General features: G+C 54.3%; 8 protein-coding genes across 8 annotated transcripts; 3 read left to right on the forward strand and 5 right to left on the reverse strand.

The window, feature by feature from the left end:
• Nucleotides 1–306: 306 nt before the first annotated feature.
• Nucleotides 307–2,901, reverse strand: P153DRAFT_376763 (cysteine proteinase; the record flags this gene model as incomplete). Its single annotated transcript, XM_033669694.1, has 4 exons — nucleotides 307–1,478; nucleotides 1,529–2,213; nucleotides 2,262–2,630; nucleotides 2,683–2,901. 4 exons carry the CDS (start codon nucleotides 2,899–2,901, stop codon nucleotides 307–309), a joined length of 2,445 nt encoding a protein of 814 aa, XP_033523047.1.
• A 619-nt stretch (nucleotides 2,902–3,520) lies between these two features.
• Nucleotides 3,521–4,675, forward strand: P153DRAFT_292758 (ribosomal protein L5; the record flags this gene model as incomplete). The annotated part of the gene is made up of 3 exons (XM_033663853.1): nucleotides 3,521–3,759; nucleotides 3,810–4,499; nucleotides 4,552–4,675. The coding sequence occupies 3 exons, from the start codon at nucleotides 3,521–3,523 to the stop codon at nucleotides 4,673–4,675; spliced, it is 1,053 nt and encodes a 350-aa protein (XP_033523048.1).
• A 503-nt stretch (nucleotides 4,676–5,178) lies between these two features.
• P153DRAFT_367753 (alpha subunit of succinyl-CoA ligase) lies at nucleotides 5,179–6,666 on the forward strand. The gene is made up of 7 exons (XM_033668351.1): nucleotides 5,179–5,364; nucleotides 5,418–5,446; nucleotides 5,510–5,636; nucleotides 5,690–5,752; nucleotides 5,803–5,828; nucleotides 5,881–5,963; nucleotides 6,020–6,666. The coding sequence occupies exons 1-7, from the start codon at nucleotides 5,207–5,209 to the stop codon at nucleotides 6,518–6,520; spliced, it is 987 nt and encodes a 328-aa protein (XP_033523049.1). The 5' UTR covers nucleotides 5,179–5,206; the 3' UTR covers nucleotides 6,521–6,666.
• A 119-nt stretch (nucleotides 6,667–6,785) lies between these two features.
• P153DRAFT_376766 (uncharacterized protein) lies at nucleotides 6,786–7,826 on the forward strand (the record flags this gene model as incomplete). The annotated part of the gene is made up of 1 exon (XM_033669695.1): nucleotides 6,786–7,826. One exon carries the CDS (start codon nucleotides 6,786–6,788, stop codon nucleotides 7,824–7,826), a length of 1,041 nt encoding a protein of 346 aa, XP_033523050.1.
• A 177-nt stretch (nucleotides 7,827–8,003) lies between these two features.
• Nucleotides 8,004–9,393, reverse strand: P153DRAFT_376767 (protein FYV10; the record flags this gene model as incomplete). The annotated part of the gene is made up of 3 exons (XM_033669696.1): nucleotides 8,004–8,441; nucleotides 8,499–9,290; nucleotides 9,343–9,393. The coding sequence occupies 3 exons, from the start codon at nucleotides 9,391–9,393 to the stop codon at nucleotides 8,004–8,006; spliced, it is 1,281 nt and encodes a 426-aa protein (XP_033523051.1).
• Nucleotides 9,394–9,719: 326 nt separating this feature from the next.
• P153DRAFT_342642 (uncharacterized protein) lies at nucleotides 9,720–12,223 on the reverse strand. The gene is made up of 3 exons (XM_033665970.1): nucleotides 11,280–12,223; nucleotides 10,088–11,229; nucleotides 9,720–10,035 (listed from the first exon to the last, which is right to left on the reverse strand). Exons 1-3 carry the CDS (start codon nucleotides 11,850–11,852, stop codon nucleotides 9,909–9,911), a joined length of 1,842 nt encoding a protein of 613 aa, XP_033523052.1. The 5' UTR covers nucleotides 11,853–12,223; the 3' UTR covers nucleotides 9,720–9,908.
• Nucleotides 12,224–12,323: 100 nt separating this feature from the next.
• On the reverse strand, nucleotides 12,324–13,844 carry P153DRAFT_342647 (uncharacterized protein). The gene is made up of 2 exons (XM_033665971.1): nucleotides 13,373–13,844; nucleotides 12,324–13,321 (listed from the first exon to the last, which is right to left on the reverse strand). The coding sequence occupies exons 1-2, from the start codon at nucleotides 13,640–13,642 to the stop codon at nucleotides 12,587–12,589; spliced, it is 1,005 nt and encodes a 334-aa protein (XP_033523053.1). The 5' UTR covers nucleotides 13,643–13,844; the 3' UTR covers nucleotides 12,324–12,586.
• A 562-nt stretch (nucleotides 13,845–14,406) lies between these two features.
• P153DRAFT_367759 (helicase SWR1) lies at nucleotides 14,407–18,308 on the reverse strand. Its single transcript, XM_033668352.1, has 4 exons — nucleotides 17,942–18,308; nucleotides 15,830–17,856; nucleotides 15,006–15,781; nucleotides 14,407–14,953 (listed from the first exon to the last, which is right to left on the reverse strand). The coding sequence occupies exons 1-4, from the start codon at nucleotides 18,021–18,023 to the stop codon at nucleotides 14,725–14,727; spliced, it is 3,114 nt and encodes a 1,037-aa protein (XP_033523054.1). The 5' UTR covers nucleotides 18,024–18,308; the 3' UTR covers nucleotides 14,407–14,724.
• Nucleotides 18,309–18,992: the final 684 nt, after the last annotated feature.

An 18,992-nucleotide genomic window follows, 5' to 3' on the forward strand; every position in this document is an offset into this window, starting at 1 on the left:
AGCAAGCACATTGGTTGTAGCGCACTTCAATGAGATTGAACTTCATCATGGTAGGAACCAGATCGAAATGATATGTTACAGGCTTGGAAACACCCATTCTGTATTCTACCTCGTTAGAGTTTGGGGGTATCTCATCTATCCGAAAGCTGCCATGCAAGTCGAACCCATCATCTCTCGACAGCAACCCACTGCACCAAGAAGCCTCCCAGCTAATACTCAAAACGCCTCGCTAATAATTCAATTCATGACCAGCCAGTTTTCCGAACGCCAATATCCAGGCAAACAAGCGAATAACCCGCATGCTCGTCACATAACAATACACTCCCGATCTGGTCGACTCTTGTCTTTGTGTTTGGCCTTGTCCATGCTTTCGTTGACATCCTGGCTCTTGCTCCTGAACCGATCCTTCTTGTCCTTCTTGCCCTTGCTTTTGCTGCGCGAGATTGAAGAGTCTTTTTTCTCTTTGACAGGACTCTGCTTGAGCTGGGCGTTCTCCGCGTTCTGGACCTCGTTGATCACGATCACTGGGTCTTCCGCGAAAGCAGCCTCTGTGATGTGCAACTTGTCCTTACTGGCGCGGCCAGTCAATCTTGAGATGGAAAAGGATAGTCGATTCTCGCCAGTCTGACTGTTAGCCCGACTCTTGCTCCCTGGCATTCCAGGCATCCACGTCCGAGAATTGCGACGCGAGGCCGACAGAAACCCCGTTTTCTGCTCTTCCGGGGTAGGGGGCTCTGTACGGCCGCGCGATGCGCTTTGAAGTGTCCCTTCGATGTCGTCAAATACCACACTGCTACGTCGATTACTGGACATGCTGCTGCGACCAATGGTTTCATCAAGGTGAATTGACTCGGGTTGTGGGTCAGCCGAGGTGGTCTGCCCCCACTCTCCGCCTGTTTCGAAGTCTGTAGTTGCTGTAGATACCAGTGTTTCCCTTGACGGATCGAGAGAAGGAAGCCTAGATTGCGTCTCGGCGTACGACGGAGGATCACCTCGCGTTGCCAACACTTCGTCGATTGGCTGAACTTGATAAAAGAGTAGGTAGGGCGATTCTTCGCGCAAGGCCTTCTTCACATCAACTTCCATGACGCGCGGGTTAGACAGATCGTCAAATCGCAGCCAGGGAGCCTGATCAGAGCTATCTTCGGAATCAGAGGTACCGGGTCGCTCGTGGCAGTCACCACGGACGAGTGAGACATAGTGGCCTGAATCAACGGATACTCCACGATGACAAACGACGGATTGTAGGACAAGTTTGAAGTTGCCAAACAGTGGGCCTTCCTCCCGCATTCTGTCGTCCGAGATGAAGTGCGGCAAGCCTATTTCCAACGGTATGTCGATGTAAGTGTCTAGACGCTTTGGGGCACCGTTGGGAAGCATTGTATATCGTTTCAAGCAAATACCGAGTACTGGACGCTTTGCAGAGAAATGTGCCGCTACCTGGGCGTCCGACTTGGGAACGTTGTCAGTGTACCAGGCTGTAGCCATGTCAGACACGCTCGCGCTACGGATTGGAACAAGTACCTACGAATCAAACTGAAGAACTGCCAAGCCGGCATCAAGACCTCTTTTCTTAAAAATGATGCTGAGCGAGGCCGTCCGCCTGAACCGTTACTCAGCATATCGTCCAGATGCTTCTTCTCGTCGAATTTCCATGCTTCCGGCGCCTTTCGCGCGAGTCGCTGACTGAAGATGCTGTCGGCACGCCGGCGACCTTCGAGAGGACGACCGTATACCAGAGGCGTTGTTGGACTCACAGGCGTCGTCGGGTCTAGTGAAGTTGGAGTCGAGACCATGGGAGAGTCTGCATCCAAGATTTCGACCGTCTCCACATGAAGAGTTTCATTCTTCTCGGGCGCATTTTCGACGGCTTCCAAATGCGGCGGCCTGACGGAACCTATGGTATTCTGTCGTTGCAGGTAGCGCTTTACCTCTATTCGGTTGTTGAAGTACGTTTCCAGACAGTCTTCGAGCGTGATGATGTCGTCTCCTTGCTGTTCGGGAATGGCAACTTCTAGCAGCCGTTCATTGACAAATTTGTGGTCGTCTTCCTTGTCTTCTCGGCCAGTGTGATAAATGTCCATTTTCAACGTGAGCAAGGGCAGCTCGAGAGCGCCTGTGATAAAGGTGAAGGCTTCGGAGGCATCTTGCTGGCACACTAGGGCGGCTTCCTCCCATCCGCACTTTGCGAGAGAGTCTTGCAGGTGCTTTGTCTAGGTGGGTATTAGCCAAGCGCGCGCACGGCAACACGGAATACTTACAAGCTCAACTTTGATGAGCTGGCCCGTCCTCAGTAGGTTCACCCAAAGTCGCAGAACGGCTGCAAGCTTCTTCCGCGGCTCATCCTGAAAATTATCATACAGCATGGCTTCGAAACTGTCTAGCCTGGCAAACATGGCGAAGAGCAGGGCATCCAGGTAGCAGGTCACCATGTTTCGGTTGATGGCTCCCAACATGGGTACGTCTGGGTTGTAGTCCTTTAGCTCTCCCTCGATGGACTCGTTTGCTAGCACGAGAATGTCATAGGCTTTGTCCAGATCCTCGGGGTACCACGACAAGGCGTACCGGGCTTGTTCGTCTTGCAAGCGCGATATTCCAGCACCTTGAAGTCGCGCCAAGAGCATCTTGACCTGTGTATTGTCAATCTTGCCCTACGAATGACTTGGTCGGCGGGCCTCGCACCTTCTTATCAACGTCGTTATCCGCTGCGGCCTTTGACTCATCGTGTGTGAAGATGGTGTAGAGGTCGGACGATGCCTGTTGCGAAGGCTGAGACTGTACAATCAGGTGGTCAGACAGGACGGCTGTGGAGGCTTGAATGATGGCAGGCGTAAGCAATGCGCGACATGGAGTGATGCTGCGTGGGCATGGCAGAGGTCTGCAACTCGCCGAACAGTGCATGGCACCATGAAGAGAAGCGGGCAGTCGAAGGAGCAGGGGATATGGCCAGGCGCAGGCATACCTTGTTGCGGGCATTCTTGGAGGAGCGCTTCTCATTGTACTTGTCGCGACGGCTGAGAAATCGCGAGACGCCGTTCATTGTGAGAGTGGGCGGTGCTGCGACCCATCCAGGAAGAAATTGCGGCCGCGAGAGTGCAGTAGACGGCCCCGTGGACGGCGGGGTACCACAGGTCTGGTGGTGAGGGACGGCGTGGACGATGCGGCGCGCGCTAGGTGGGGTCTAGAAGGAGAGAGGGAGAGGGAGGCAGCCGGCGTGCGCAAAGGGAAGGGACGACGGATGACGGTGGGCGTGTCGAGGGGCACACCAACCAGGGGGAAGTGGTTGCTCCAGCCGCGAAAAAGCTGGGGAGCAGTGCTGCCTTCTGGGGGAGCGAGGGCGGAAATGCGCCTAATCCCTGATCCCTGCTTGGATCCCTCTGGCACATGGGTGGGATTTTTCGAGCGTTGGGGTACCTCGACCGGCGCTCGGACGCCCGCGCTCAGAAAACACGACTCCCGCAGCACCGGCACAGCTTGACCGCGGGCGAGCACGACGACTGCCTCTTATCCTTCCTCCACCATGGCCCTGCGCGAGCTGCCCTCCCGCACGCTGACGGCCCTGTGCAGAGACGCCCGCCCCGCTGTGCGCGCGACCCAGCCGCTGTGCCGTCGCAACGCCTCGTCTGATGCAGCCCAAGAGGTGGAATCCGCGTCGTCGTTTGAGGCACCACCGCTCGCCGAGGAGCTGGTCAAGGACTATGACCCAATGGCGCGCAGCCGGCTGAGGCGACGGGGCAAGAAGGAACTGCCGCCAAGCAGGTAGGCCGTGGGCAATGCCAGCCATCAGCCCGGGCGCTCACACGCTGCAGATACCAGTACCGCTCGCCCAAGTACTACCGCGGGCCCCTCCACCCCCACCAGCCCCCGCCAGCCTCGGACCCCTCGTCGCGACTCTTCCAGCCGGGGCCCTTTACCCTGCCCCGCCTCGAGCAGACGTACCAGAGCACCATCGCCTCGGACATCCTCGCCCTCACCTACCAGCACTATCCGCCCGGCTACCGCGCCCCCAAGACGGAGCAGCGACTGCGCGAATGGACGGGCGACTCGCCATACTACAAGGGCCGTCCGCTGCGAGGGCCGCGGGGTAAGGGTGAGGTGCTGCGCTTGCTCAACGCGCCGCGCACATTCCGCAACATCCCGAAGATCACAAAGGTCGTGGTCCACTCCATGGTCCCCGAAGCCCAGGAGAGCAGCGCTGTCCTGCACGTCGCCGGCATGACGCTCCAGGCCATCAGCAACGTGCGTGTGGTCCCGCACAAGGCCAGGCACAATGTTGTCGGATGGAACCTGCGCGAGGGCAGATATGTCTCCGTCACCTCGACCCTGGAGCGTGAAGACGCCGACCACTTCCTGGCCAAGCTCATTGACGTCGTGCTGCCCAAGATCAAGGAGTGGAAGGGTGTGCCCGGCTCGTCGGGAGATGGACACGGCAACATGACCTTTGGTCTTACTCCCGACCAACTTGCTCTCTTCCCGGAGATTGAAGTCAACTACGATGCGTGAGTAGTGATCCTGTCCCAGCAAAGATTCTGTGACGCTGACTTGTGGCAGCTACCCCCCAAAGATGATTCCTGGCTGCCACATCACCATCTGCACAGATGCCACGAGCAACAAGGATGCTCGTCTGCTTCTCCAGGCCATTGGCATTCCATTCTACGGCAAGCTCAACGATTAAAGTGGATCCTCGTTTCCACCATGTACAAAACTTGTAACCACTCTCACGACCTGCATCTATGTCTTGCCTGTGTGATGTTTGTTGCAACAAAGCGATATATTCATGTCATCTTCCCGCGCACATGCGTTTATCTCAACATGCGTCTTGCCATTCAAGCTGTGGGGAATATATCAGTAGGGGTCTTGAGTCGAATATCGTGTTTGCGTGAATCGTGTATGTGTGACTACCAAAACCATGCAAGTCAAAGACGAGGGCAAATCACACAGAAAAGGGAGAGGTTGCGACTGCTGGTCTGATGTCTAGAGACGAGAAGATGTGACACACAGGATGGCTGCATGTGTGAGGACTAACACTCGGATACGCACGAGGATGCGACGAAAATGGGGTTTCGGGCGCGGACAAGACGGACCCTGGCTCGAGATTTTAGTCCAGCCAAGTCCCAGTGTGGTGCAGCTTCCTGCTTGCACCCCATATCCGCTACCTTGGAACCCTCCTCCCTCCCCGACCGCCTCGACCGCCGCAACAGTCACCATGCAGGCCCTCCGACAACCGCTGCGCTCTGCGCTCTCCCAGTCCGCGACCCGGCACTATGCGACGGGCTCGTCGCAGTACGCCGAGACGATCAAGAACCTGCGCATCAACGGCGACACCAAAGTGCTCTTCCAGGGCTTCACGGGCAAGCAGGGAAGGTGAGTGGGCGCCGCCCAGCTGCGGCTCGACGGCGAGGCTAACGCAGGTGCAGCTTCCACGCCCAGCAGGCCATCGAGTACGGTATGCGACGCGGGCGAGCACCAGAGTCGACGTGGTGAAGAGGGGAATTGACGCGGACTGCAGGCACAAAGGTCGTCGGCGGCACCAACCCCAAGAAGGCCGGCTCTGAGCATCTCGGCAGGCCCGTCTTCGCCAACGTCGAGGAGGCCATCAAGCAGACGGGCGCCACGGCCTCGGCCATCTTCGTCCCGTACGCACCGCCTGCGCCGTCGTACAGCGACATGCACGCTGACCCTCACGCAGTCCCCCGGTCGCCGCCGCCAGTATCGAGGAGGCCATCAAGGCAGAGGTGCCGCTGATTGTGACGTACGTGCTGCCCGTTCATGCTGCCACATGCAGAAGCTAACATGGCGCAGCATCACAGAAGGCATCCCGCAACATGGTATGCGCCGCCCGACTGCAGTATCAAGGGACGCACCCACTAACAACGCCAGACATGGTCCGCATCACCGACATGCTCAAGTCGCAGAACAAGTCGCGCATGGTCGGCCCCAACTGCCCCGGTATCATCGCACCTGTACGCTCTCCTCCAAGGCCACCCCCACGCTCCCACATGACTGACCGTACCTGCAGGGCCTGTGCAAGATCGGCATCATGCCCGGCTTCATCCACAAGCGTGGCCGCGTTGGTATTGTCTCGCGCTCTGGCACCCTCACCTACGAAGCCGTGAACCAGACCACCCAAGCCGGCCTTGGCCAGTCGCTCGTCGTCGGCATTGGCGGTGACCCCTTCTCTGGTACCAACTTCATCGACTGCCTCAAGGTCTTCCTCGAGGACGAGGAGACGGACGGCATCATCATGATTGGAGAGATTGGTGGCTCCGCCGAGGAGGACGCCGCAGACTTCCTCAAGCAGTACAACACAGCCAACAAGCCCGTTGTCAGCTTCATCGCCGGTATCTCGGCGCCGCCGGGCAGGAGAATGGGTCACGCTGGTGCTATTGTCAGCGGTGGAAAGGGTGACGCCAACTCCAAGATCAAGGCTCTCGAGGCTGCTGGCGTCGTTGTCGAGCGCTCGCCCGCTGCGCTTGGCAAGACTTTGTACGACCAGTTTGTGAAGCGCGACCTGATATAGGTTTTCCAAGACAGGGAGGGTTGTTGGTTTAGTCTGTATCTGAAGCGAGTGCCCGCTTTCACAGACGGATGCCTCTGCACCAAGGGATGATTCATACCAAGTTGTGTCTATTGTACATTTAGTCGTTCATATCACATCTTCATCAATCTCTCCAGCCCTTCAAATTTCTGTGGAGACTATCGATATCATAGGGTCAAAGCGCCCAGATTTTCCAAAATGTTCCTTCCCCGCAAAACCGTCGCAACACCACTCCCACGCATCCACCATGAGTAAAACCAAAACAAAGCGCGCGCGTCGCGAACTCAAACGCGACGGGAATCGAAAAATCGCCGCCTTCCACCGCAAAGCCGCAAAGGATGCCCCCGTCCCCGCCTCGACGCTCAAACCAGGCGCAAAGAAGCAGAAGATGAACACACCAGACGCGAAACCCCAGCCCGCGCCCAAGCCGCCCGTTCAAGCATCGCAAAAACACGAACCCCCCTTTAGTGAATACGACCACATCCTGCTGGTCGGCGAAGGCGATTTCAGCTTCGCGCGCTCCCTCGTGCACGAACACGGCTGCGCAAACGTGACAGCCACCAGCCTCGACAGCGAGGAAGAAGTGCAGCAAAAGTACCCAAATTTCAAGGTAATTCACGCTGAACTCAGCGCCCTTGCGCCTCCCGTGCCATTGCACCACGGCATCGACGCGACAAAACTCTCCACCTACAAGCCCCTACGCTGTGAACGAGACGACGAGGACGGAGAACAGGGCTGGGACACAATATGTTTCCAGTTCCCACATACTGGCGGCCTGTCCACGGATGTCAATCGGCAAGTGCGCGCCAACCAGGCCTTACTGGTTGACTTCTTCAAATCTTGTCTCGAGATTACGGACCCGAAGAAGAGACTGCAGATCCGGCAAGCGCAGCGGAATAAGAATTTGGTGCAAAAACGGATACCGTGCTATTTGAAGATGGGCGGTAGGATCGTCGTCACGCTGTTTGAGGGAGAGCCGTATACGCTGTGGAATGTGCGCGATCTAGCACGGCACGCCGGACTCAAGGTCGTCGAGAGTTCAAGGTTCGACTGGGATATGTATCCTGGGTATAAGCATGTGAGGACCTTGGGAACGATTGAGGGGGGTGGGGCATGGAAGGGCGAGGACCGGGATGCGAGGATGTACGTGTTTGAGAAGATACCATTGCAGCCGGACACGGACGAGGAGAGGGAGATACAGAAGCGTAAGAAGGAGGGCGGCAAGAAGCAGCCATTCAAGAGCAACAAGAGGGTAAGAGATGCAGACAGCGATGGAGACGAGCGTTAGCCATGGTTGCCCAATATGCCGACCTGTCGATTCCATACGAAAAGTGGGAAGACATGTTACTTTGAAGATACTCGGACTAAGCAAGTCATGTGCATGCTAAACCAGAAGAGCACCACTCTTGGAAACTCCACCCTACAACGCCTCGCTATGCCGTACAAAATCCAACGAGGGCAAACATTACATGATATACACCTTCCGCACTTCGCTCTCTTTCCACTTCTCCCCCGCAGTCCCTTCAACTGGATCGTAAATCCACCCCTTCTCGGTCCCGGCCTTCTCATTGAACAGCCTCAGACGCTCGCTCCCGTATATTCGCCCGTTTGGCAAAACCACGGGGTCATTTTCAACAAGGCTGGTAGTGTGCAATGCATAGGGCACATTGCGTGCCAATTCGTTGAGCTCGGTACTGCAGATTGGGCAGACGGTTGTGGTTGAAGGGGAGGCGTTGGTAGACGAAGGCGTGAAGGCGGAATGGCACGCGGGTGTTTTGAGAGCAGACAGACCAGCGCTGAGGGCGATGTGGAGTAGTGGTCGCGGTGGGAGCGAGTACAGGCCATGGTGGGTGCTAACGAAGAGCGAGGCTAGATGGGTCCAGCGCGAGGGCGAGTAGAGGGACTGAATGGTCTAGTTAGCAGGCATACCATCAATATACTGAACAGTGAGAAGACTTACCGCATAAGGCTCCACCTCATCCCACGGCTTGTACGCCAGCAACCCCGCCGCCCTCCCTAGTAACGCATAATCCCCACTCCCACTTAGGTATTTCTTCGCATGCGCCCTGGCCTCAACCAGCTTTGTCTCCCCTCCCCCACCCCCAATACTGACCCCATCCATATCGTCACTATCCATGCTACTCATCCCCGCCTCGTGTCCCTGCCTCACCAACTCGACATACTGTTGCAACCTCAACTCAAACTCCAACACCCCACCCACCTTCTTCAGCTCCTTCCCATGCTCTTTACACCAGTCGAGCGCCTCTCCCGTCCTGCCCTCCCTCAAACTCCTCTCGATCTTCTGACACGCCACAAAAGCATCAACATCCACCAACTCCGTGATGCCTTTACTCTGCGCCAAATGCGCAGCAGAATCCGAGTACCCCTCCCTCAGCAGATAATCCACCAGCAGGCGCGAAAGCCGTGTGCGACTCCACTCCTCATATTTGACATCTGCGAGAGACTTGACTTCGTAGAGGTCCTGTAGGTGTTGCAGACGTGCTTTGGCGGATTTATGTATACGCGTTTCCTCCTCGTGGAGACCCTCTAGCTTCCGCTTCAGACCTTGCATTTTGGCGATCATCGAGTCGAGTGAGTCGAGGGTCTGCGTTGTTGAGGAGGACTTTGCGGCGGCTTTCTTAGCACCGTCCAGCGAGGTGGACATGTTGGTGCTCGAGTGCTCGATCAATCGCTGGGCGTTTTTGAAGTTTCGTCGCGAGAGTTCGTATGGCATGCGGAGGAGAGGTTGCTCCTAAGATATGCGTTAATATCTGTAGTGAAAGTGAGAGAGCAAAGAGGCATACGAGCAGCAGATGCGACTCCGCGTTGAGCTTCGTGATTGTGAGCTCCGCCATGGCGGGCAAGACGAGTGACTTGTGATGGCAGGTTATAGAATGTGCTGTAGTATGGTGATATGTGACCGACAACGACAGAAGCAGTAATGATTGTTGACTCGCAGGGCAGCTTCACGGAGGTTTGCAGTCGAAGCTCATGATCGGAGGTTGCGGGGTGTCGATCGTCACTAACGTTGCTCACGGTTCGTCCTTTGCCATGTGCTCAACCTTCAGGATCAGGAACAACATCGGAGACAAATCGTCCAATACACACACGTCATTCAATTCATGTTCTATGTGATATCATTTTGGTCGTAAGCCAACTCTAAAAACTCCTCTAAGACCCAATGCATCATAACGCAGAAATCCAGATGTCTCCACCGACGCAGACAGACACTGAAGCAGGACCCGCGGAGCTGCCAGCCTACCGCAGAGCTATCAAAAGCCCTGCTCCAAGGCGGTCGCTGTTGCTTCGTACCCACGTCCCGCAGCTCAGAAGACGCATATCTTTTGCAAACAGACTCTCGACATCCCGTTTATAGGATACCAGTCGATGTCATCTTCTTGCGCAGGTGACCCTTGTACTCGCCGATAGTGCCGTCCCAGCGTCGGACAGTCTTGTGTTCGCAGACCATAATGTCCTTGGCAATCTTGTCGAGCAATCTGTTCATTGTCAGCAACTGGTTCGTGTGGTCAATGAGCACGGCAAACATACCGGAAGTCGTGAGAAACGACAACGACACCACCACTGAACTGGTTGATGGCGTCCGCCAAACTGTCAATGGTGGGGATATCCAAACCGTTGGTAGGTTCGTCAAGAAGCAACATGTTGGGCCCCTCGATGGCCAACAGAGCGAAAACGATACGACTCTTCTGGCCGTCGGAAAGTGTAGCCATCTTCGCAGTCTGTCCCTCACCCGTCATACCGAAACGACCAAGCTGTTGGCGCCAGTACTGGTAATCTTGGCTGACGTGGGAAAACCTGTCGCGCACGAAGTCGAGAGCAGACTTGGTGAGGTCGAGCTGCTCAGCAGAATGTTGGCTGTACACACCGAGCTTCAAGTGAGTGTGGCGCGAGACAACACCACTTGTGGGGCTGAGCTTTCCAGTGAAGATGTTGAGCAGAGTCGACTTGCCGACACCGTTGGGCCCGACAAGGGCTGTTCGGGAGTCCATGTCGACACCAAAGTCGAGGTTCTCGTACAGGTTGTCGGCGGCGTTGCCAGAGTATGAGAAGGTGACATCGTCAAGCGCAAGCACAGGTGGGGGGAGCTTCTCCACATCGGCGAAGCGGAAACTGAAGACTCTGTCTTGGTGAACAGGCTCAATCAGACCATCTGCCTCCATCTTGTCAAGGATCTTCTGGCGGGACTTTGCCTGCCTGACCAAGTTGGCGTAGGTACCAGCCGAGGCGATGAACTTCTTGATGTGCTTGATCTCGTCTTGCTGCTTCTCGTAGGCCTTGGTCTGGTTGACTTCCTGCTCAGTGCGGGTCTTGATGTAGGTGTCGTAGTTACCTCCGTAGTAGAGGAGCTTCTTCATGCGCATATCGATCATGTTTGTGCACACACCGTTCAAGAAGTCCATGGAGTGGGAGACGATGATGAGGGTGCGGTCCCACTTCTTCATGTACTCTTCGAGCCACACACAGGCCTCCAAGTCCAAATGGGCAGTGGGGTCATCGAGCAGGAGCAGGGCGGGCTTGACGAAAAGGGCCTTGCTGAGGGCGACACGCATGCGCCAGCCACCGGACATGTCCTTTGTCTTCTTGTTGATGGTCTTCTTGTCGAAGCCCAGACCGGTGAGAATGAGCGAGGCGCGGGTGTGGAAGGTCGAGGGGTCCATGCTCTCTTGACGCTGCGGGGGAGTTAGCGGTGACGGTGCAGGTGAGGGGCAGGGGTACGAACCTCGTAGATGTCGTCGAGGATGGGGTTCTCTGGGCCGTCACGCTCGAGGATGTCCTCAGCCAACTTCTCCAGACGAGCCAGCTCGTTCTCAGCCTCACGAACAACCCACTCGAGGGCACCCAGCTCCGTCTTGGGGGCGCCCTGGTTCAGCAGGTAGATGTCGATGGTCTCGGGGAAGGGGAACTCGCGCTTGTCAATAGCCTTGAGCAGCGTTGTCTTTCCGCAGCCGTTCTCGCCCAACAGGCCGTAGCGACGGCCGTAGTTGACCTCGATGGTCGCGTCGTTGAACAGGACGCGGCCGTGGAAGACGAGCGAGGCCGAGTTGATCTTGACGTCGCGCGACGTCTGCAGCGACGAGAGCACGCCCGTCGTCACACGGTCCGACAGGCCGTGCTTGTCCTCCTGCATGGTCAGCTTGCGCACCTCCTCGTTCAGCTCGAGGTCCTCGTCGCCGTTGACCGACGATGCCTTGGACGCGTTCTTCGAGTTGAGCCTGGAGGCGGCCGTCTTCTTGGGCTCCTTGCCCGCAGCGAGCTTCTTGGCATCACGGGCGGCTTTGCTGGCGGAAACCATGTTGTCGTCTGGCTGTTTGGTGGACGGGGTGTGGTGGAGAGGAAGGCGAGGGGAGAATTTTAAAAGTGTCCAGCAACGTCAGGAACCCCGCTAACAATCCACTTTATCGATAAGGGTGCGGGCGTACAAAAAAAAGGCACTGCACTCGATACAGAAAGCGAGTGGAGTAGGTGATGTATGGTGCGGAGAAGGCGGTAGGAAAGAGGGCGAGGAGAGAGAGGAGGATGTCAGAGTCGAGCAGGCCAAACCGTGAGTGACAGCCCTTTCAACTCCCGATTTTTTCGTTGGTGGCAAGTGAATGGGCAGCCAATGGGAGCCCGAACATGTCAGGGCAGGTAAAGCGCTGACGGCCTTGGGCGCACACAATGCAACATATTTGGCCGCAAGAAGCCGACAACGTCTGTAAAAATCAGAGGCTTGAAAGAGAGAGGGTTGCTTGTGCCTGTTTTGTTGGTACTTTGATTTCTGTCGCTCCTGTCTGTTGAACACTACGTCGCACACTCCATTTTCTGTACAAAATTTACCACATCCACCCCAGCGACCTGGGTTGACGGAACAAAGTACCGAGCAGTCATCGAACCTGCCTCTGAAATATTTCCTCCTTGCTGGATAACATATTTAGAAAAAAGGGACCATCACCACACGACAGTCCTCGGAGTTGTGACACACGACGTGTTTGCTCTTATCTATCAATTTGTATGCACGCCGATAAGCTTAAGAATGATACTCGCCCACTACAAAGTACTCCCACTCCCGTTTCTCTGCACCTCTTGGCTCCGACTAGCAACTATCGTGAATTCTGCGCTGCTTCTTATGCTGTTCGAGTCCATCTTGTCCGATTCTCGTTCTTCTTCATTCAACGCTCTACCATCTGTTCTCTTCCTCAGTCTCTCTCGTAGCTTCTCCAGTATCTCAACTTCTTCTTTATTCAGACTCAGATCATCTGGAATCACAATTTCTGCTCCAGAAATTTCAATACTCTCCCCATTCACACCATACCTCTGCTGCTCGACCGTCTTCTTCTTCTCCAGTCCACCCCTTGCGTCTGGTAACGTCTCTGGGTCATGCTCCTTCGCCTTTTTCAGGTCCATGGACGTCCACCAGTACAAAGGAAATTGTCGCTGTATGTTGTTGATAATTAGCGCAACCACCAACATGAGCGTCGTACCCCACAATATCAACCCCGCAAAGTACCACCCCATAGCTGTAAAGGCAGGCTCTGTAACAGCGAGCACAGCAGAGGCCCCGCCAGGTGGATGTACCGTTCCAGTCAGCAGCATCGTGGCTGAGGCGCAGCCGCAAGCAACCGCACCAGCCATCCATTTGATACTCTCGTAGTCGCTATGGAATTGAAAAAGCTTGGATATGCCGATGCCTACGAGAGCGGAAAGTGTGTGGCCGAGCAGCGCATTGCGAGGCTGTCCAAGAGGTGAACGGATAGTATTGTACTCAAGTATTGCTGAGGCACCCTGCATGTCCATGAGCTCTTGCTGATCAACTATTAACACTTAAGTACTCACAAACGATGCAATAAGTGCTGGAGGATGGTGCATCTGTATACTCTCGGTGTTGTTGAACACCGCCGCCACAAGCGAAAGTCCGCAGATTGCGCCCAACAACGACCAAAGCACTCCGCATATATTCCCAACATCCTGTCGCTGCTCCTTCCTATACCCTAAGAACCTCGATACTGGTGTAGGAAGCTTGTGAAGCGGCGACTGAGGGACGACGCGATTGATGTATCGATCGATATCGAGGTGCCATGTCCCGGCTCCTGAAAGAAAACTCATTGTATAAGATGGACCGTACGATTATAACCGGTTCACCGAGAAAGAACTCAAAGGCGCTCAATGTGTATACGACAGAGAAAGTCTTCCAGTTTAGCTTGCGCAGAAAGTGATACAGTCACGGCAGGCGCACCCTACGCTATACATACTCCTCCACAACACCGACCATGGGACACCATTTACTACTCAATGGCATCACATCCGTCCGTAGACTTCTGACGTACCAGGGCACATGAGTGTCGAGCGCAAAGGGTACATGCACCAAGCCCTGACGATCCAGAGCAAAAGACAGCGCTTTACGTAAAATTACGTACTTTGAACGCTCGAGAATTGACTTTTCCTCGGGTCTTCGGGAATGAATTTATATACACAGAAGCAATTCTACTGTACAATCCCAGTGTTTTCGCCAACAATTGGACATCCTTGGACACGACCAAACACGATGATTGCCGCGGGTCTCACAGCATGGTTGCAGCCGTGAGCTGTGAAACTTCGGCACATAACAAAGCGCTTCTGATATGCTGGGGACGTCATCACACTGTGCTAAAAGTTTGCACTTTTAAGATTTTGCCGAACTGCAACAAGCGCTCCTAACGTGCGACCGGGAGCGAGGTCCATGAAAATCCGGGGTAACGGGATGACCATCGACGTCACGCTCAAAGCGACATAGCTCCCATCTCCACTATCGAATTACGAAAGCTCTCGTTACTTTTGTCATATCAGGCTTAGTGTTCAGTGGGCTTAGACCGATGCGATAATAGGAACAGGCTCTTTCATGGTATCAAGAATAGTCTTGGGATGTTGAAACTATGCGAAAGTCTTCCACGACTTCGATTGTTACGTGCAATGCTGCTCGATGACTAAACCATGTTATGCGCCAGGAAAGTCCGTCTTGCCCTACTGCGTTCTTAACCGTCACTTCATAATACCCTATACGAGCCACGTTCGAAGATGAAACCGTACGCCGACCGATACTATGCCTAGTAGACCACCTGTGATCTGACTGAACGCCCATACCCGCGCATAAAGAAAACGAACCCCCTTCTAAGAAAACGAACCCCCTTCTAAGAAAACGAACCCCTTCTCTAAGTACCCCGGAACAAGAACTGCAAGTCTTCTGGGGTCAAGCGATCCATCGCGACCTTGTCGTTGTTGACAGTTCCAGCAATCATGGCTGCCTTCTTCTCCTGTAGCGCAACCATACGGGACTCAACGCTATCCTCAATACAGAGACGAGTGATCACACAAGGTCGCTTCTGTCCGATACGGTGAACGCGGTCCGCAGACTGCCATTCAGCGGCTGGATTCCACCATCTAGTAATGATTAGCTCCGACGAATACATGTAGAAAGGTGCGGATAACTTACGGGTCAACGATGAAAACCCTTGATGCTTCTGTCAAGTTGAGAGCTACACCGCCAGCCTTCAGAGAAACGAGGAAGACTTCCACATCCGGATTCGTCATGAAGTGGTCGATACTCTTCTGTCGCTGTGCCGGCGTCATGCTGCCATCAAGCATAACCGTGTTGAAACCAGCGCGACGCAGACGCCACTCAATGAGCTGCAACATGGAAGTAAACTGACTGAACACAATGGACTTGAGAGTTTGCTTCTTGCTGCGCAGCTTGTAGAGGTCGTAGACCAACATCTCAATCTTCGTGGAGGAAGTCCAGTTCTCCATCTTGATGCGGTTGATGATGGACGTCTTCTTGACTGATTCTTCATCCTGCTCGAGCTCGGGCTGCTCGAAATCGATAGTGAGGCCGATGTGACAGCGAGGACAATCCGGGTCAGTTCCGGATGCTTCACACGTGTCAATGAAATCCTTGACACAGGCTCGGCAGAACTCGTGGTGGCAGCGAGAGCGAATTGCGTCTTCGGCCGGCTCATCACAAATGTTGCACACATAGACGTTCTGACTGCCCTCAGCGGCGTTCTTCCTGAGAAGCAAATCCGGGTGATTCGCGACTTGACGCATTTGCATGATCAGACCGAAGATGTTCGCATAATTGTTCAGCATCACACCTGCCGCAACGTACGTATCGAACTTGCGGTTTGAGTTTGTCATGATGGAGGAGGAAAAGTCACGTTCCACGTTACTGAAGAACTCGTGATGAATGATGATATCTTTCATGGGAAGTTCCTGTCAAGCATTAGAAGAGATGCATAATTTCATGTCGGGTCGACTTACCATAGAGTTTGTGTGGTCGCGCTTCATACGACGAAGCATGACGCGTGCAGTGATCATGTGCAGCTTTGTCAGTGCCTGCTCTCGGAGTTCAACATCGTCCCCAGTGATTGGATTCAGCAGCTCCTGATTGAAGACAGAGATGTGCTCAGAAGCACCGTGATTACAAGCAACGCACATGTGATCGTCGTCAGTAGCCCAGTGAAGCTTCTCACAGTCGCAGGAACGGCAGAAATAGTCCGCAAAAGGTCGAACCTCCAGGAAGCGAAGAAGTGAGAAGAACTCTCCAATGCGGTTCTGAACTGGGGTACCAGACAGACACCATTTGTAAGAGCCCTTCAGCGCAAAGCAGGCCTTGGCTACACCTGTGTTGCGTGATTTGATGCTGTGTGCTTCGTCGAGTATGAGCCGGTGGTAAGTGATGGCATGGAGCGGCGATGACTCTTTGATAATGTCCTCCCCGCGGGACCAACCCTTCGTCTCTTTGCGGTACAGAGACTCCAGGCTGTTGTAGGAGACCATGATAACATCGTACGACTTCAGCTCTTTGATGGACATCTTCTTGCACTTGGCGTTCGTGCCGTGGTATACCAGAACCTTGAGTTTGTTGTCTGTGTACTCCCGAATCTCATTCGACCATTGCATAAGGGCGACTGGCGGAACACAGACAAGCGTGGGTGATTTTGCTGGGTAATCCGACATGATCAGCGAGACTGCTTGGATTGTCTTGCCCATACCCATCTCATCTCCAAGCAGGCCACCCTTGTAGTGAGTCTGTTCCTGACGGATCATCCAGCTAAGACCTTCAAGCTGGAAAGGCTTTAGTCGTCGAGAGATGGATTCCGGTTGCTCAGCCCTCTGGACTTCGAGAGTGGGAATCTTCTGCAGGTCGTCCCACATGCTGCGCAGCTTGGGATGTTGTTGCTCAGCCCGCTCGCGATTCATGGCACGTTTCCGCTCCCACCTGTCCTCAATGTGTGCATGTCGCCTGAGGCGCTTCTTCTGCTCGAGTTTCTCGGCCCAAGTGAGTCGTTTCTTGTCTTTCTTCTGCTTTGGTTCCTTGGCTGCATTGCCCTTCAAGCGAGCAATTGCCGCCATAGTCGATTCCTCTTCGTCACTTCCGCTCGCAATAGGGCTGTCAAGGTCGTCGACCAGAGAGTCCGCGTCATCTGGCATAAACTCGTCTTCCTCAGATTCTTCTAGGTCCAGAGACCTATCGTCGTCGATGATGGTCGTTTGTTTAGCACTGGCCCGCCGGCCGGGTCGACGCCGACCACTGGACTTATCAACAACTTTGGCTTTACCTTTGCCCTTGCCCGTGAAAGTTGGCGCCGCGAGCGACATGTCATGATCCAGATCGTCATCCATGACAACCGGCTCAGCCTTGGCTTTACCTTTGCCTTTGGATTTGTAAGAGGGGCCTTTCGCTCTGGAACCAGACGCCACAGGCTCATCTAGAAGATACAAGTCCTCTTCGCTGTCATGTTCGAGCTTTTGACGCTTGGTTAGGCGCTCCTCAGCTTCGTCCTCCATTTGGATTTGTAGGGCAATCTCAGCATCCATGTCGATTTCGTCCTCATCCTCATCGCTGTCCGGGATAGCGTTGTGCAGCTGCTTGTTGGCAGAGGTGCTCATAGAAGCAGTGAGGGCCGCACTCAGGGCACTCTTGCGAGCAGAAGCTCGACCACGTCGAATTGAGGCCGCGGGTGTATTTGATAGGCTCGTGCCTGGTGTATCGTAATCAGATTCCTCGAGTGATGGCGACTCGTTGGAGCTTGCCTGCTCCGCTCCTTGTGTTTGCCTCGCAGCAGATCTGCCACGAGTAGCGGGTGCCTTTGCAGAGCTCATGGCGGGAATTGCAACTTCTTTCAGAATTCGCCGACCTTGTGTGGAACGTTGAGATGTTTCGACTTCTACCAGCTCGTCGTCGTTGTCGGACGAGTTAGCAATGAAGGCGCGAGAACTGCGCGTACGCTTCTTGCTGTGGCGAAGGTCTACCTGTTCAGCCATTGACGAATCGTTCAAGGCAACTGCGGCCCCAAGTCAGCAAACAAGATCATAGCATCGTGAGTGTTGAACGGTGAATGTGAGATCAACCCAGATTGACAAGCATACCTGAAGTTGGCACTGGTAATGCGAAAGTCGCCTCGCCTGCAGTGTGCAAGGTTGATTTGCGGGTTGAACGTCGGGGCGCCATTGTGAGGTTGAGCCTTCTAGGTTGCAACTGTTGTAATCAAGTTGCGCGTAGAATAAGCCGAAGGCGGAAGGGGCGAGAAGAGTTGCAGAAGAAAGGAGCTGGCAGTGGAATATGAAATAGACTAGCTCGCTGTGGTGAATGAAGGCAAGTCAACCCCTGGCTAAACGTTGTCGCCACCCGCGTCCAGGCTGAACGCGCGAACACTTAAAGTGGCGAATCGCGAAACTACACAAGATGTGTGAAACAGTCTCTCAAGCGGATTATGACGATGAGAGCGACGCGCAGGTCAAAAGGTGATCGTAGCGCCATCGCCATCGCTAAAGTACAAGGCAGGGGGAGAGGTTGATGGACGCGTGTTCACGTGACATTCAAATTACGGATCTCGAAGTCGCAGGCGTGCCCTAGGCTCGTTCATCTGGAAATTGACATGCTCGTGTGCTGTCCATTCAAGGTCTTGGGGATACCAAGATGTCTGCATCTTCTCTCGAACATATTGTAGTTCGGACATCACCGTGACTCCACACGTACAATCACGAGATAGTTTCCGCCACATTAGCTAGCAGCAGAGATACAAGCGTCGGGAATCGCGCCATAATGATGAGCTTTTACTCTGTAGCCATCTTCGAAATAAGGTCTCGCTGTCCATGTGTGAAGGGGTCGAGTCGATATTGCTTCCGACTTCGAAATTCAAAACTATAATAATTGGTATCAACTTGAACATAACATACAACATGTTGTTTGGATCCTCAACATATAGATCACTCCCTTAACCTGAGACAAGATTGGGTGATAAAGAGAGACATATTATAGGTTATCAATAATGTCACTTGATACAGTGCAGACTGTTGATGCACGACTCGATTATCAATTTCTTGTCCAAGCCACAACTGTAAGGTCGAAACAAAATCATTGCCTTGATACGGTTCTAAATGGTAGACAGCTGCCTTTAGCATTGTCCTCGTACGCTCT

The sequence above is a fragment of the Dothidotthia symphoricarpi genome, assembly GCF_010015815.1.
Source record: "Dothidotthia symphoricarpi CBS 119687 unplaced genomic scaffold P153scaffold_12, whole genome shotgun sequence".
Taxonomy (NCBI): domain Eukaryota; kingdom Fungi; phylum Ascomycota; class Dothideomycetes; order Pleosporales; family Dothidotthiaceae; genus Dothidotthia; species Dothidotthia symphoricarpi.